At 41.4% G+C, this 17553-nt stretch overlaps 5 protein-coding genes across 6 annotated transcripts in view; 3 read left to right on the top strand and 2 right to left on the bottom strand.

The window, feature by feature from the left end:
- Positions 1–2068, bottom strand: part of ppp2r2ba (protein phosphatase 2, regulatory subunit B, beta a) — a 43761-nt gene extending 41693 nt beyond the window's left edge. The window contains exon 1 of the mRNA XM_072396039.1: positions 1586–2068. Within this exon, the coding sequence (XP_072252140.1) occupies positions 1586–1664 (79 nt within the window). The 5' untranslated portion in view covers positions 1665–2068. The remainder of the gene's footprint in view (positions 1–1585) is intronic.
- A 328-nt stretch (positions 2069–2396) lies between these two features.
- Positions 2397–6900, top strand: rpl26 (ribosomal protein L26). Its single transcript, XM_072396046.1, has 4 exons — positions 2397–2499; positions 3180–3351; positions 3444–3584; positions 6741–6900. Exons 2-4 carry the CDS (start codon positions 3184–3186, stop codon positions 6864–6866), a joined length of 435 nt encoding a protein of 144 aa, XP_072252147.1. The 5' UTR covers positions 2397–2499; positions 3180–3183; the 3' UTR covers positions 6867–6900.
- A 1179-nt stretch (positions 6901–8079) lies between these two features.
- atp6v0e1 (ATPase H+ transporting V0 subunit e1) lies at positions 8080–10342 on the top strand. 2 transcript variants are annotated; one of them, XM_072396047.1, is made up of 4 exons: positions 8080–8314; positions 8795–8842; positions 9805–9926; positions 10046–10342. In XM_072396047.1, exons 1-3 carry the CDS (start codon positions 8211–8213, stop codon positions 9896–9898), a joined length of 246 nt encoding a protein of 81 aa, XP_072252148.1. In that variant the 5' UTR covers positions 8080–8210; the 3' UTR covers positions 9899–9926; positions 10046–10342. The 2 variants fall into 2 exon arrangements, with proteins under 2 accessions (XP_072252148.1, XP_072252149.1); XM_072396048.1 differs by having other exon boundaries at positions 10034–10342.
- Positions 10343–10678: 336 nt separating this feature from the next.
- LOC140318291 (vesicle transport protein SEC20-like) lies at positions 10679–14206 on the top strand. Its single transcript, XM_072396045.1, has 6 exons — positions 10679–10787; positions 11721–11813; positions 11951–12042; positions 12233–12337; positions 12482–12600; positions 12861–14206. Exons 1-6 carry the CDS (start codon positions 10707–10709, stop codon positions 13055–13057), a joined length of 687 nt encoding a protein of 228 aa, XP_072252146.1. The 5' UTR covers positions 10679–10706; the 3' UTR covers positions 13058–14206.
- A 1454-nt stretch (positions 14207–15660) lies between these two features.
- On the bottom strand, positions 15661–17160 carry nkx2.5 (NK2 homeobox 5). The gene is made up of 2 exons (XM_072396470.1): positions 16663–17160; positions 15661–16287 (listed from the first exon to the last, which is right to left on the bottom strand). The coding sequence occupies exons 1-2, from the start codon at positions 17006–17008 to the stop codon at positions 15677–15679; spliced, it is 957 nt and encodes a 318-aa protein (XP_072252571.1). The 5' UTR covers positions 17009–17160; the 3' UTR covers positions 15661–15676.
- Positions 17161–17553: the final 393 nt, after the last annotated feature.

Raw genomic sequence — 17553 nt, 5'->3', positions numbered from 1 at the left:
TTTCCAGGGTCACCTGCTGTGTCATCATCACACCCTGCTGGCCTCCAGCGCATGAGACTCAACATCTCTCACTCCTGCTTTCTGCCTGTAACTGTTTCAGAAAGTCTTCGGACAAAGAGCAGAACGGGATCATGTTACTGTGGCTGAACATTGCAGCGTTTCATACGTTTCATGATCCATTACTTCCTCTATCCTACTCCTCCCTTCTATGAAGCAGAGAGATTGAGAGTCAGAAAGTGAGTTGAGAAGGTGGGAGAAGGTGAAATGAAAGAGAAAGACAGTGTTTATGTGCCTCACCTTTTAAAACCAGAAGCTCAAGTGTGGTTTTTAAGCTTTGATTTTGATGCTCGAGCTGCTTTAAGATAGAGATGTTTTCATTATAATAACATCATGTCATCTGGACAACTTTTCTCCAGTAAGATAGTGACTGTATATGTGTCCTTGACTTTTCGGACACTAATACTTCTTATTCAAGTGTTATTTCCTATATTTTGTTGGATAACATTTGTATTTGTTGATTAGTGTGTAGTTTGTTGTCTTTTCACTCACAAATGTGTGTTTTTAGAACTTTTTAAGCTACATTTCGTAATTGTAAGTGGCTAACCAATGGGAAATTGCTAAGATTGATAACTGAAGGGAGGAAACAAGGGATGCAGTTTTGAAGGGGTGAGAGCAATGGGATGGGACTGAGCAAAGAAAAAAGGTGTAATGACCATAAGAGTGTTCAAGTGTTTCTCCTTTTTTAAGAACATTTACAGTATATAGGTCAGCTTTACAGGCTTTGAGGGACCCTAGCTTTGACCACTACCGCACTTTACCACAGTATCTTTCTTCCTGTGCCAGAGGGCTGAGGCCAGAGCATGCACAGGAAGGAGGGAGGGCAACCATGCAAAGCTAAATAATGCAATGCCTCAGTCTCCCACATTATGACCTAGTAAATGGCTGGTTATACAAACACTCAGATCCTCTTGGGCTGCATCTGACAGCTCAATCAGCAGGATGGATTGACCAGCCAGCATATGAAGTAATTTAGGTTGTTACTATCACTGCGGGTATGTTCAACATTTTGAACTCAGTGAAACTCCAGAGAAATAACCCTCTATGGACTGGGCGCATCTTCCGGCTTAGGAAAGCTTTTTGGCATCTCTAGGGGATGGCACACTCTAAACTGAGATAATTAAACTGGGTGTTGTCCCTAAACAAAATGTGAATTGGCTAAATGGATGAGAGAACTGGGGGTAAGGGGCAATGGAGGTACTTACCATACAACTCCTCAAACTCACTTTCTCTCTTGGCATGCTGTAGGCCTGAGTGCCACTTTTTACAAAATACTGGCACACAATCAGCCTTTACATTGTTTACGTTATTTGCTGGAGAAATATTTACCTCTGGCCCGTGTCTACAATTAATAATAGCTCAAACAACTTCACGTTTTGTGACAAATCTGCAGCGGGCAAAGCAGTCTAACTTCTGCAGATATACACAGTATGTGTCAGGGACATACAACAGCCTAAACATTCATCTCACACGTACAAAGTAAGCAACTCGCAGCCCCCGTGAAAGCCCTGTCTGCGTCCCACCCTACCTTCGGTGTGGCAAGTGGAAGACAGGATGGTGCTCGGAGGGCGGAAGAGGTACGGGAGGTAACGGGAAAAACATTTCATCTTCTCCGGTGCTTGCCGTCGGGTGAAGAGCGTTGCGTTGCGGGCTCCACATCCGCACTGCTGCCGCGACAGCCAGCCAGAGACGATCCAGGGAGGTGCGGGAGGGGAAAAGAGGCTGTATGACCACGGCGCAGGGGGCTATGACAGCATCACTTTTCGCATGCAGGCAGCAGGCTAACAGCGCACAGTGTCAGCTCGTCTAAGGCGTCCCTGTCCGTAGTTCACTCCTTATGTGGCAGAGTTGTTTAAGCTGGACACGGGATCGCTGCTGTACTCACAGGGAGATCAATGCAAGCGTGATATGGCGCTGAAAGCACCGCCACGTATTTGTTTGTCAGCTGATTTGAGTGAAGGGAAATATGACAAACAGTGGCGAAGAGAGGCATGAACTACATAAATCATAAACAAAACTTGTCTGCTGATCAGGTTATTGACTAATTACGTTTGGCGCCATCTTATGGCAATATTTAAATTAACTAGGAGTTTTGTCGCAAAAAAACAAAACATTCGCTAAATATTCCCGTGTGACGTTTATCCAGAAAAAATCCAGTTACTTTAAACTTTCGGTAACATAAACTAGAATATATATTTTTTAAAGTTGACAAAAAAAAAATCAAAATTACCTCATCAATAGAATTCAACAACTGGAAATAAATGCAGCAATGGTATACCTGCCAAGTACATGTTTTTTGTTTTGTATTGTGTTTCCAGTGTGCAAGTGTTTGGGTCTGTTATCGCTTTCTTGGACATCTCGCGAGACTTGAGTGTGAACTAATGCAAGCGGAAGTACTATACGAGTCTCTTTTCCGCCGGCCATAGAGGAGCAAACGGCAGGGTAAGAATTCCAGGCAGACAATTTCGCCAAAGTTATCACTATCCATCCTCCATTTAATATAACTGTGGGATGATGTACAACTCTGAACACAAAGTAAAAAACAGTACAAATAAATGTCCGGCAGTATTGAGCACATTGTGGAGATAGATTAATAAAAACATACCGCTAGTATGTGTTCTCCCTGTAAAGTCCTGACTGTATCCGCATGTCTGCCAACGCTAGTAAAGTAGCTAGATACCGGGTGAAAGCGATTAATATCCCGCTTCCCTCGCATTATGTTGGTTTCACATATTCTTCAGTACTCTCAGAACTACCATCTTAATCAAATAATTGCCTCTACATTGTGTACTTTGTCATGCTAGCTTCCTAGCACATCTCGCTAGGTTAGCATTTAGCTTCGAAGACCTCACTTCGCATAGACCTCAATAAAGTACTTTGTATTTTCACGCATTGTTTGGAATCTTTAATCCCAGTTTACTGACACCAAATTGCCCATTGGGTCTCAAGTTTGTACACCGCAAAGACATACTGGTAATCTTTACATTGTGCAATTAACCTTAATAATAGTGAGTGCTTGAAAGATTTAGGATTCTAGGATTTGACATTAGATTTTTGGCAGAAATGTAAGCTTTGTTACTTGAGAATGTAATAAGTGATTTTTAATCTATTCTTTGCTTCAGCATCATGAAGCTGAATCCATTTGTAACATCCTCCCGCCGCAAGAACCGCAAGAGGCACTTCAATGCCCCCTCACACATCAGGAGGAAGATCATGTCCTCCCCACTTTCTAAGGAGCTCCGCCAGAAGTACAACGTGAGGTCCATGCCCATCCGCAAAGATGATGAAGTCCAGGTACTTTAGTTTGGATTGCAGCAGACCTTTTGCAGTGGGCTTGCAGAATTTGAGCTTCATTTGCTTGACCTTCACAATACTGTTGCGTTCAGGTTGTCCGTGGACACTACAAAGGCCAGCAGATTGGAAAAGTCGTGCAGGTCTACAGGAAGAAGTACGTCATCTACATCGAGCGTGTGCAGAGAGAGAAGGCCAACGGAACCACTGTCCATGTTGGCATCCACCCCAGCAAGGTAAGACGGATAAGTGTCGATCCTCTGCTTGTGTGCTTGTGTCTGCCCAGGCTGGTAGTGGTGTTAAAGTGTCAGTTTAAACTTTACGCGCACACATGGACAGACAGTGTATGCCCCCCCTTGTGTTTACCTGTCAGAACGTGCAACTGAGAAAAGTGATCTTGTGCCCTTTTGGGATTTCTTTAATGCTAAGTTAAATCTTGTAGTGCAAGCTCACAGTTTTGCTTAAAGTGTAAACAAAATGTTCACTTGGAGAGCAATACCTGTATCCTACAACTGTACTCGTGAAGCACAGCGAATTGTATTTAGGATTCAGAAGTTGAATGGCAGGCACTCACCAATGCAACGCCAGCATGAAGTGTTAACACTGTTTTGGAATGACAAAACATGGAAAATATGAAGACGGTGTTGAAGTTACAGACTAAATGCAATCTAACCTAGTTGTGTTATTGTAATTACACTATGTTGATGTAATTTCTGCAGTGATCACCTGTTTAAACAGTGGAGAAACAATACTTGACATGAGACAATTATAGATGCTGCTTGTGACTTAAGAGACTTTAAAGATATTCTTTTGATGTGTTCTGAAGCTGTAAAATTATGTTTTCGTATAAAGTGCAGTGATCTGAGGTGCTTCTGCCTTTGGAAAAAAAAAAATTTATTTCTATTTTTACTGGTAGATGTATTTAATTTAGATTGAATGTATTTAATTTGTCACTGAAACTTTGTGCTCAGTGTCTGTAAAACTGTCTTTTTATGTTTTCACATCACACTTAAGTTTGACTTGTGTGAAGTCTTCACTTATTATTAGAGACACGACTTTAAGCTCAGACTTTGAACGAGAAACCTTCTGTGGACCAAAGATCTTTGCTGATTTTGCGGATATTGATAACTTTGCACAGTGAGAAGTCGAACATCTGGGTGTTTTTGATCAAATTTCTTTTAGTGCAAATGTGGTTATTTTATGTGTAGTTGTTTTTTCTTCTGCTTTTAAATGAGATTTAAAACTGTGCGCTTATCTGTTGATAGACATTGCAGTTATGAATGTAGCATAAAGTAGACTGCTGCAAAATAATTTTAAAGCAGCCACAAGTTAATTAAATCTAGGTTATATCATTTTCATTACGAGGCCTCTTTTGCCCTGTACCTTGCTCTCCTGTTAGTTTAGTGACTGAAACAGGACATCTTACAATCACTGTGTTAAAGACATTTGCTGATCTCACCTGATTGGATTTGCTTGACTTGAACCTGAGCTGGGTGCAGCTAATAATACCAAATAACTGAAAACACCTCCTGAGATGAAAAGTTAATTTAATGTCCAAATCTGCAGCAAACCTGTGAGTTGTCCTGGTGTTCTTCAGGCAAATGGTCATAGCAACCAGGTTGTATTTAACGATCATTTTCATCTTTGTCTATTATATTCTTGGTTTGTAGTCCATCTGAAATACAAGTGTGCTTAAGCCCATGTCATCAGTTTACCTGTTTCATTAGGCCGCTTTGACACTACGATAGTCCAGGGGACTCTGATTGGACAGGGAAGGCCGAAAAATGTCACACCTTCATCTGGTTTGGTTCCCTTTAACACTGCACTTTTACAAGTGGACCAAACCGCCTGAACAACGTCACACAGTTCCAACAGCTGCTTGTGTGGGGCTGTGTTGCCCCAACAACACAGGGCAACACAGCACTGACCAGGAGGGACAAAAGCATAACGAAGAAGTAAACATGGCTCATTGATTTGCCAGGACCGAAAACAGAAATCCACAACCTTCCACCGGCTTGTTCACAACAAAATGAAACAATGGAGCAACACCAAATGTATGCGGTCCTGGGGTTTCTGTTTTCACTTTGGAGTTCAAACCTAATTGCTTTTTCAGAGGAAGCTGCCCAGTAAGTGCAGCAGGCGAGGCAGCGAGCTGTGCAGCACGTTGAATAGATCTTTGATTCGCTGGATACTCTGTTTGCATTTCCCACTGTAAGCAAACCGCACCAGAGTTCACTTGCAAGCAAATAGCACTTGAGTTAAAGTGCCATGAGGCTGACTATCCTAAATATAAGACATTATCAGCTCTTGTTACAGACCGTTGAACAAATTACCTAAACGATTATCCAAAAGTTGACTTTGATTTTTGTTCTTTTTTAATCAGCTGATCAACTGATTGTTGCAGCTCTGTTTGTTTAGGTTACCTGAGTTGCAACCCGAGTACTGTCCAGGTGTGCATTTGATCATAGGTGCACAGCTGTGGGTGGCTGGGTACATGATTTTCATGTGCATGAACCAGTTGAGTCTTAATCATACTGCCTTTAGCTGAGCTGACCCGACCCAAAAGCTCAGTCAGTACATCATAGAGTTGTGGATATCAGCGATTGGCTGCCAAGTGTCCTATCAAGACATGTTCTTCTGTTTTGATGTGACTTTGCCACAGAAGTTAAATGTATTTCTCGCAGGTTCTTCATCCTCATGTTCTTGTATTCAGTGTCAGGAACCACAGTGCAACTGTATATAACATCATCAAGTGAACGTTTCAGCTAAAGGGAATTGTGTGTCACAGTTATCTCCTTTCATAAAGTTGCTTCAGTGTTTTCTATGCTAAGATGCTAAGGAAGTGCTAAAACTTTTCTTAGCATTTATTGAACTTGACCAGCTCTTACAGCTGCTACTCAGACACTTACGGGTGGATTTCACTAACAAAAGATTATTATAAGAGCATTTGTAACACCTGTCACTCCTCAACCTCTGGTGGTTTAATCCCTTTCTGTCCAGTCAAACACTTAACCAAGTAAGGAACTCTGGCCGGTCAGCTGCAGAACACTTTAGGACTTGGTAAATGCCATACAGAGTGAGAAGTTAATATTAGTTGACTTCACATTTGGGGTTAATCTCTTTAAAATAATTTAGAATTAATCATTTCAATGAAAGATACAAAAACAAATACATCTGTAACTAAAAATACTTTTTTGTATAGGAAAAATGTAACTGGTGGGCATATTATTTCCTCTATTTATTTCTTTTAATTTACTGCGACCTTAAATTTGTGCCAGAATTCAGTTTGATATTAGACATTGTTCCTCTTTCAAGGGTTAGCTGCAATACTTTTGAGACATTTCATGCTTTGTTAAAACCCCACCAACCACCACCATTTTCTTTGTCTGCAGGTGGTCATCACCAGGCTAAAGCTGGACAAGGACCGCAAGAAGATCCTAGAACGCAAGGCCAAGTCTCGTGCTGATGGAAAGGAGGGCAAATACAAGGAGGAGACCATTGAGAAGATGCAGGAGTAACAATCTTTTGCTATCAATAAAGTGTATAAATGGATTTCATTTTGTCGGTTTGTTTTTGATACGTAACATTTTTTTCTGTAAGGAACTTTTACTTTGAAACACGTAAAGGTTGTACTTCTGTATCATAACATCTAGACTAAATCTGTAAACGGCTAAAGACCTCAAGCCTGTTGAGCAGAACTTAATAAAGAACATCATTTAGTGTCTTAGAGAAATTCATTTGGGATATTAAAGCAGTTCTTTTCATGTCAAATACAAATATTTCAGGGTGTATGAAATTTATTTAAAAAAAAACAACTTGTCATTTTGAGTTATAAGGTCTAAATTACCAAGAGTTGTTTTATATGTGCTATTTTGTAAGTTTCAGCCTCTTCAAAGTTTAACAGCACAGTACACAAGGAAGGAAAGGATGTGCTTTTGGTCAATTCATAATATACATGTCCAAGCTTTAATTACCAGATGTTGAGTGTAGGACTTTAAATTGAGCACTAAGCCAGTGTCTTACAATTATACATGGTTATATGCAGCAATTAAAAGGATATTAGGTTGGAAGTGTCCTGGTTATGACAATTTGTGTGACGTTACCAAAGGAGCAACAGGTATCTACAAACATTTCCATGTCATGGAATTTGAGAAGAAATCTACTGTAACAAATAGACACATAAACATCCAATGGACATGCACGATAGAAGTGCGTGACATTTAGTACGTGTTTTTTTTTTTAAATTAACATTGAAAGCACAAAATCCTAATACTGATGTAGCAGAAAAGGTTAAGTCCCATAAATAATTACCTATGATACCTAGATATTTGTTGTCATATTTTTTAATTAAGCATTTGCAGTCTTGCAAATGCTATGACGAAAAAAGATGGAACTGACAAAAACGTGACCTACAGCAACGAAGAAATTATTTCTTTTGGGGTAGGTCTTCATCAAAGTCTACATGGATAATTCAAGAGGGAAACTGTCTTTAAAGTGCTTGTCTTTCATTGTAAATGTAGATAAAAGCTTGAAAACAGAATCATTCATGAGACATATGTTTTAAAGAATTTTGCTATCACAATTGACAAAAGAGGCATCCTGATGGGAAAAGAAACTTTACCGACTTGGATATACACAGCAGAAAAGACTTGACTCCAGCACATAGACGGGTCCAGAACGAACCTCTGTACTTCCGCACTTCCTGTCAGAGTCATGTGACACACGTGTTGCTTTCTACGTGACGTCGTCAGGCAGATCTTTTTTGGCTGCCGCACAGCGCTGAAGTTTCCTCAAGTTAAAAGTTAGCGCTTTTGGCACATTATTAGTTCTTTTTTTCCCATTATTCTTGCACATTTGCAGACATGGCGGATCAGAGATTTGCAATCGCCATCTCTGTCATGACCCTGTTTTGGGGTATTGTTGGAGGAGTTGTGCCCTGGTTTATCCCCAAAGGACCAAACAGAGGGTGAGTTTGCTAGCTCCGCAGCCCTCAGCTGGCTAAAATGAGCTAACTTGTTGCTGTGTTGTTGTTTTTTTATGGTAAATGTTGTAATTTTACAGTTTTCTTATCAGTATTTGTATTATTTTCAAGTTAAAGTTCATGGTAAACACTATTCTTGACTTATTTAAAGAGTGAAAGAAGTTTAAACCTTTTACTCGTAAAAGTTTGAATTAGCATAAGATAAGCTAATTTGACAGCCCTTTTTATGAGTGATGATAGCGTAATCTCATGTATATGTTAAACTAAAGTTATTATTATGTGTATATGTGCGTGTATATATATTTCCATCCTTGGGAAATGTGACAAAATGAATGCAGCTTCCGTTTTGTCAACCAGACACTGCAAATCACGAGATCGCTGCCTTAGTATGTTATTTAAAGACATTCAACAGTCAATAGATGACAGCTTTACCATCTTATAGATATTCTGTCTTTTTTCCCACAGAGTAATTGTCACAATGTTGGTATTAACTGCAGTCTGCTGCTACCTCTTGTAAGTATTATCTTCCCGGATATACACCAACATTTCTCTTACATTGTGTTCTGTAGGATGTTCTGCACTCAAAAGCAGCATATTTTACACAAACAACGGAGTGGCAGAAAATAATTGGGTTTGAATTGTGAAACAAGAGGCCGTTAGGCACAGGCCTGTAAATGTTTCAACACTTGTTCCGCTGAGGACCTAAACTCCCAGATTTGAAAAGGCATAAACCAGGCAGACCCAAAATGTGATGGTTTGTCAGTGCATTTGCATTTAGGTACTGTGTCAAAATGCATTTCTGGAGTTGATTGGTCTCATTGTGGGGGGCTTGCTTTTCATTCTTATTTGATTTTATCATTTTGGTATCTATTTATCATTTAGTGTGGGGGTTTTTTTGTTGTTTTTTTTTTTTTGCTTTTCCAGTTGTTTTGGTCACGTTTTTTTCTCATGAGTAATTTTCTCATAGTTGTTTGTTTTGTTTTGCTTTTTTGTCTAAATTTGGTGGACTTTTTATTTTTTTGTGACTTTTTTTTTGTCTATTTATCATCTCTTCTGGACATAAATGTTATGTTTCATTCCGGGCTTCAGCGACGGGTCTCCTGACTTGTTTTGGTCCTCTTTTTCTCTGTATTCAGCTGGAAGTATTACTGAGACAATATACGTCTCAGTAATAATAGCAGCAATTAATTATTTATATTTACAGTTTGGTGCAAGTGTACGAGGTGGTGTAATGTTACACATATATGGGCAAAAGAGGGCAGTAGAGGCAAAGTTGCTTTGCAGCCAGTCATCTGACTCTTTCCAGTCATCTTGCCCTCTGTGTAGAGTAGACCCTCCAACTGGAATTAGAGTTATGAAGAGTGTTTGTGTCCCCTTTTATTCGGGGGAGTGGGTAGTAATCCACATTGCTGAGATTTGAAGTTGAAGATTTGAAGATTTTGACGGTTGTGATCTTTATATCCTCTATCTACCAGCTGGTTGATAGCCATTCTGGCCCAGCTGAACCCGCTGTTTGGGCCCTCCCTGTCCACTGACACCATCTGGTACTTGAACTATCACTGGTCTTAGGTTGCTCTTCCAGGACATCACTCTGCAGGTACACTTCTCCGTCTCTTTTTTTTTTTTTTTTTTTTCTTGCCACACAGTTGTACTCTATTTACATGTAACTTGCTGCTCATAAATTTTGTTTCTTGGTTTTCTCAGAATTTAATGTAGTTTGTCTCAGCGTCAGAGGACCCGACACTGCTGTGTATCGGTGGATGTTTGCGGCTCCAAAGAACCATTCCTTCTGAAGTGCCTTGAAACTCGGATCCCTGTGTGCTTTTGAAGTTATGCCCACTGTTGCCTTTTCCTAAATGATTCTCAAAAGACTACAATATCTCACTGGATGTGCTTTACTTTAAATTAAAAGCAACCTTTCACCCATTGTCTACTTTATAAGTTGTGCACTTTGTGTTAAATGCTTTTGTCAATATAAATGACCTTTAATAAATTGTTATGTGTTGTGTTTGACGTGATCTTGCGTTTGTGTGTTTATGTTGGATATAATTCCATTTGATAGTTGATTAATATATAACAGAAATTGACTTGTATGTGTAGCCATACCGTAATAATTTTAATAATTTTCTTCGCTGTGTTTTCTCATTATTGGCATGAAAACAACCACTGTGTCTGACTTAAACATCATTTGTTTGATATACATTTTTTGAAGTAAAACATTTCCCCACGTTAGCTGTATACATGGTTAAAATGTGTATTAATTAGGCACTGTTCGGCATACTGTCCGCGTTTTAATTTTTTATTTGATAAGTAAATGAGTTCTGTGAGCTCACATCGCTTCCTGCTTTCCGTAGTTTTCGCCGGCTACGTTGGCAATATGGCGTCCAGAGATGTCCACGTCCTATTAAACGAAAAAGAAATTCTCAAATATGACTTGGAAATCAAGGCCCTCATCCAGGTGCGAATATTTCTTTGGTAAGACTACTCAGTGTCTCGTTAGGCCGCAGTGAAATTAGAGCTTGTCACCGAAAGTAATCGTGTTTTTGCCACGGCGGCCTCAGCGCTGCACCGAGTTCCTCGAACAGCAGTGAGCCCGAGTGACAGTCTGGGGAGCTCTCTAAAGACGAGCCGCCGCCACCTCTGCTATTAGGGTATAAAATGTCTGTTGAGAGAAACAGCAGTTGTCTTTCAGTATTATGAATTGGTTGTAAGAAAGGCAACGTGAACCCAAAAAGTCTCGTGCGTTGTTTGGAAATGACGCTCTGTTGTAAGTAAAAGTCCATCATAAAAATAGCAAAGCAGTGCAGCCCGACTCTCCTGTCATGAAGACAAGATGTTATGAACAGTTTTTCTTTATGTGCAGGCACACCAGTCAGTCCGAGGAGCTGCCAGATGGTCAGTGGGAGCGGGCCAAACAAAAATGTCATATGCACCATTCTGTTTTTAATTCCTGGTCTTTTTTTTTTTTCTTCTTCTCTGGTTTTTAATGACACACTGCGTCATTTCAGCATTTTGCCCTACATCAAGTCGTCAAATAAATATTTGTAACTTCTTGGACAGTCGAGACCTCACTTTTGGAAGCCTATGTGGCATTTTCCTGCTCCCCCCACACACACACACACTTTATATATCGGACAGGTTAATCATGTGTAGAATTCCTGGGCTATTCATAGTGAAAGCCGTCAAAAATTGTAGTCATAGAGCTCATTTTTTAGCCTAACAATCGACCATACTACCATTCCTCTTGATATTGATTTGTGCAATTAAATGTTGGGGTGGTGATGTTGTTAGACTATCCAGTCAGTGTTCATGTTGAGAGGGTAACACTTCATGTCAGAACGCTGGTTATGTTCTGCATGTGATGCTGAATTTATCCCCCTTGTCTCAACAGGATATTACAGAGTTCACCGGACCTCAAAGCAAGCTAACAGAAATAAACGCAGATGTGAAGAAGTGCTTTCACTACCTCCGATTGAGAATTCAGGTGAGAGCCATCACTTGAGGCTAATCTTGCAAAAATATCAGTTTATCAATAGCTGGCTCTGCACCGCTTACAGTACAAAAAAAGAACAACAACACATGTAACATGATATATATGTCCCATTTTGCCCCCTCTGCCAGGACTTGGAGCAGATGGCAATGGAACAGGACAAAGAGTCAGACAAGCTAGGTTTGATTAATCAGGTGGAGGGACACAAAAAGCAGATGCTGAGGTAATGTCTTTTAGATAATTAATAATACCTGGACATTCAAAGATATGGATGATTGCGCATGCGTGTGTCCTTGTTTCTGTGTTGATATTGTTGTCTACACTTATGTGGAAATGCATGAGAAACATGGCCTGCTTATTAATACCTACTAAACAAACGTGTTTTCTGAGTTTTCTTTTTGGACGTTTCGCAGCAATCAGACAGCGTGGAGGAAAGCCAACCTCGCCAGCAAACTCTCCATCGACAAAATGGAGAAGCACGCACTCCTTAACGGGGCCGACGACGCCGTGAGGCAGAGGTGAGCCGACGGCGCGCAGCTTTGTCCTTCAACGAGCCGCTATATGTTCTTTTAATGTCATGCTCAGAAGACTCGTTGTTTCGACTCCTTAACCAAGCCTTTCACGTGGAGCGTTTCACTCTAAGTGTCTCAGTTTTGTTGCAGGAAGATGACCAAAGAAGGCCTGGCCCAGACCACCAGTGATATCACAGAAAATCTGATGAGCATCAGCCGAATGATGGCCCAGCAAGTTCAGCAGAGTGAAGACACCATAACAACTCTAGGTCAGTAAAGGAAACGCCTGGTGCGATGTCTGAAATCCTAATTACCCTCCCTGCAGCTCGCACTGAACACATAAAGCCGGACTGTTGACTTGGTTTTGTCAGATGAGTTTGACTGATAGTCACAAAGCTTTAAAGCGTCGCTGCTTCTTCGCTCGTTTCCTGAACGTTGCTAAAGTCTAACCTGTTAACATTATTTCTGGTAAGACTGTTTTAATGCACTGCTGTATGTTGTGTTTGACAGCTTTCATTCTCATTTAAAGCGACCTCATCAAGAACAGTCCAAGAAACAAACGATGAGTTTAGGACCATGACTGGGACCATACAGCTCGGGAGAAAACTCATCACCAAGTACAACCGCAGGGAGCTCACCGACAAACTGCTCATCTTCCTGGCGTTGGCTCTATTCCTTGCCACGGTTCTCTACATCCTCAAGAAGAGACTGTTCCCCTTCCTGTAGACCAGGTACCTCTGAGGAGCTCGACCATTCCCCACATACAGTGCTTTTCTTAGTCAGCGCGAGTCATTTAAACAGCTCAGAGTGCTGGGAGTCATGACACACACGCAACACATCAACTGTCCTCTTAAATTTGCCGCTGCGGGTGGAAACGATGACCGTGAAGAACGTGACCCTGCATGCACTGTTGTTCCTCACAACGTGGATTTATGTAGTCAGATTTGAATTCATTGCACTGGAGAAAAAATGCATTCTTCTTCAATAAATGTGTCAGAGGTTCATCTTTAGTTGGGTGCTGATAAGGTACCGACAGTGTGGTTACATCTGCCTCCCGCTGAGCTCTTGTCAATGGTATATTTAGGTAGAAGATGGGAGCAAAGCCGACGACTGAACACTTTCGTGCAACAGAAATTCCACATTAACGGTTTTAAACAAACTGTTTGCCACCAACCCTCGTCGCATAATCTCTGTGAAGTTGACGTCCAAGATGTTTGTGTACATGCTATTTACAGCGGTGTGACTACTGTGAGGTATCCTTTAGAAATGCTTACAGTTGCCTTAACAGTTTTTTTTTTTAAAAAGAAGGAACAGAATATTGAGATACTTTTTAGATTGTAGTGTGACTTGGTTCTAACTGCACAACCTCAGTGTAAGTTTCACCGCCTGGAGAGCACTCACACTTCAAACAGCTGCCATGTTTTATTCAGTCAACATGCAAACCAGAAAATACACAAAGAAGTGAAATCTTTCTGAAGTGTGAGAGTCGGCACACCGCAGCGTCCCCTCTGCCGTAAGCTCAGCTGCGGGGCTGCGGCAGAGAAGGAGTAGCGGTGTTCACACTGGCAGAGACAGAGCCGCATGCACCCCTGCCTTTCTTCAGATAAGACCCGGAAAAGCAGATTATTCCGACCCGCTTCCCCTCTCTCTCTCTGCTGCGTGGGTGGAGGGTGAGGGGGTATATTTTTAGGTTTGAGCGGCGCTGTTATCTGACGTTGCCTTTTCAACACCAGGGAGGAGAGGGTGAACAGGGAAGCTACATGACCTTGCTACCCTCTCTGCAATTGCCTGCTATTGACATTTTGTTTAGCATTTGTCCATTTCTCGATATTGATGATGAATAAACACAAATGATCCTGGTCTTTATATTGGAAATGTGTCTCCTATGTGGCTTTGTGTGCATTTTTTTTATTTATTTATATGTATATATACATATATATATATATATATATATATATAAAATAGACGCAAACAGCGTATGTGTGGAGAGACCTGAGAGATGCCCAAGCATCTCTTACTCATGTAAAGTGGAGGCAGTTGGGCAGAGCTGGTTCCTCGCATGTTCATACAGCTGCACACTTAGACGAGGTCTCTGGCTCGCTTTCAAGCAAATTGGACTATTCTTGCATTTAGCGCTGAGATATTGTCAATCAAGTGCTTTAGTTTGTATCTGGACAAGTGGGTTTGAGTCTCTAGAGAGGACCCTGCACCTGAGGGTGTACAGCAGGAGTCAGATGGCTACCGGGAGTCTCAGAAACTCCACATTTATGTTGTCATTTTTACGTCATACGCCATTGCTTGAGATTGCATTCAGTGTGTGTCCAGTCAAAGTCAAAGTTTTCTTCTCTTTTATTTAGACAGTTATTACTTAAACGGTCATCTTTGTCAAATTCGACAACAGAGAGTGTCAGGCATCAGATCACACTTTTGTTCCTTATATTTCTAAAAGCAGACCTGGAAGACTGAATGAAATGAGGAGCTCACGTATTTCACGGAGCTAACACAGCCAACGAGTAAGTACGTGTTCTTTCTTCATTTAAACATTTGGTACTGGTCAAGGTCACGGCTAACGGCCATCTCTGTCCAGGCTTGAAAGATTTGTGTGGAGACCACATGTGCCTGACAGCAGGTTGTAAAAAAAAACCCAAAACAATAAAGTTTAAACCTTTTAACGACCTTTTCACCTTGTTTAAGTAAATTTGAGGGAAGCTTCCTCATAGCCACTTGAACATTTTAACCAGACACAAACCATGGCAGGGTTTTACTGCTCCATTATGAGCAGGTACAGTTGAGTTAGTATGTCAGGCAGAGGTATTGAATTTGTTGGAATAGTTTCCTATATTGTTTTGAGTGTGTGTCCGACTGAGACATCTGCTCAGTGAAATAGCCGACTTATTGAAGTTGTAGCTACATGGAATGTTTCATGACAATATTAAACATATGAGTTCATAAACATGTGACTATAATTAGGTTTTCAGGTCTCTGTGTTTTTATTTTGAAAAATAGTTATCATGACACAAAAAAAACAACAAAAAAAAACACAGAAATGAAATATTAGTGAAAAGTTTAGGCAAGTCTGAAATTGAATTTGAAGAACTGGGGTTGCAACTACTGTTCTTTTTATTATTATTTTGGCAAAAAAAATTACATATATGCGCTGAAAATATCAGGACAAAAACTGGTGCAGTAAAACAAAAACGAAAAACTTGAGAAAGTACCTATTTAGCTATAAGAGAAGATACACAAATACACCCCTGACTCTTTTGACACGTTGAAATCTGCATGCAGCCTTCAAATCCCGTCAAAGGGAATTAGTCTACATACACTTCTTTTTTCTTTCTTTTTTTACCATGTCCTAATGCTGTGTAACGAAGATACCCCATTGGGGGAGAATGTGGTCTGGGCATTATTCAAGTCCCCGACCCCAAAGTTCATGTAATTCCCGTTGTTGGATGATCCCTGCATAGTCTGTACTGTGGCTGCGGGGTAACTGCATGCATAGTTCGTGTTGCAGCCGGGGCTGGTGTAGCCGCTGAATGCTGGGTAGTTGTTATAAGTGAAATGGTTGATAGGACCCACGCTGTAGGACGGGTTGTAGGCGGCTGTGTCCGCCGCCATGCAAGGCTTCCCGTCCCGCACCAGCACGGGCACCGACACCCTCCTTGGCGGCGGCAGAGACACCATCTCCAGGCTCTGGTCCTGCCTCTGCCGCTTGCACTTGTACCTCCTGTTCTGAAACCAGATCTTCACTTGAGTTGGAGTGAGTTTGAGCACGCCGGCCAGGTGGTCTCTCTCCGGGGCGGACAGGTACCTCTGCTGCTTGAAGCGGCGCTCCAGCTCATATACCTGAGCCTGGGAGAAGAGGACCCGCGGCTTTCTGCGTCTCCGAGGCCTGGGTCGGTCCGGATCTTCGGGCTTTACGTTCTCCACGGGCTCGACGGGAGCACTGAAATCATCTGATGAAACCAAACACAGAAAAAAAAAAAAAAAAGGATTTTGTCCATTAATAAGAGCTTTATTGCTCACAGTTGTAATAAGCAGGATATTTGACAAGGTCTGCTGCTTCCCTCCAGGAAAGATACGCACATGTAATGCAGGTGACATCTTTTATCATTTAATTTTTTTTGCATTTTAACTGTTTTTCTCTCACACATTTAGAAAACAATAGCAAGTGCAACTTTAATTTTTTGGCATTAATCATAAAAACTAGACCTTTTTAAAATCTTACTATTTACCGGTGCCCTTTGTTTTTTTAGCATTCGTTGCGTTTTGCTCAATCTGCGGGCCTGATTTAGTCAAGGCCCGCAGATTTTGACCTCTCGTCAGCTCACCTTTTCTTCGTTTTTCCTCAAACGCGTCTGATTTCCCACCCCTCTCCACATCCATCTCCATGAGGGATTTGCCATAAAAGGTAGAAGCGAAGTTGAGCGCATTGCCTCTGCCGGCTTTGGGGTCTTGGATGTCCTCGCCAAACAGAGAGGCGGCGGTGGACGACATGTCCCGGAGAGGCTCCTGCTTCAGGCGGGCCAGCATGCAGGAAGAGGAGGACGTGGGCACGGTGCAGCAGTCCATGCGAGGGGAAACCTCCAGAGAAGATACCATAACGTCGTGATTCTGCTCCAAGTTTAATATATCCTTTACAGAGAAGGGAGTGGACGTGCTGGGGCTGGGAAACATTGCCAAGAACTTGAGGGGGGAGAAAAACTATGAATCTGTCATATGGAGGCAACAAAAAGATGTCAACAAATCCTTTTCCCTTCCTGGTAGTATTTACTGGATTTAAGTATTAGTTAGGTGTACCAGACTGATCTTGAGTGAAGTGTGCATTTTGAATGTTAACTCTGTCTCCAAACTTTTTTTTTCCTCCCTCGGCCTCTCTCTCTTCTCGGTGACGCAGAGAGGAGGAGGAGGAGGAGGGAAGGAGGGAGAGGCCCTGATCCACTGGTGGAGCTCCAAATGAATGACGTGAAGTGATGCATGCAAGGCCTACATCTGTTCATCTACTGCTAATATCCCCATCTTACCAGCCCTGGCCTTATTAGTCCATTGATGGAAGTATCTCTCCCCTCCTTGCAGAAGTAAAACTGTTTTACAAAGTTTTTAGGATTTAAGAGAACTGACTCGTTGGATAGTTTTAATACACCGCAGTTCGTCATGAAGCCCCTTCCGAGCATTTTAAGAGATTTTTAAGCAACCTCTCAAGTCATTTATCTAACATAGGG

Source organism: Leuresthes tenuis, unplaced genomic scaffold (genome assembly GCF_036924035.1).
Source record: "Leuresthes tenuis unplaced genomic scaffold, fLeuTen1.0.hap1 SCAF_11, whole genome shotgun sequence".
Lineage (NCBI taxonomy): Eukaryota > Metazoa > Chordata > Actinopteri > Atheriniformes > Atherinopsidae > Leuresthes > Leuresthes tenuis.
The sequence above is the reverse complement of the archived record's forward strand: the minus strand, read 5'-3'. Positions and strand labels throughout refer to the sequence as shown.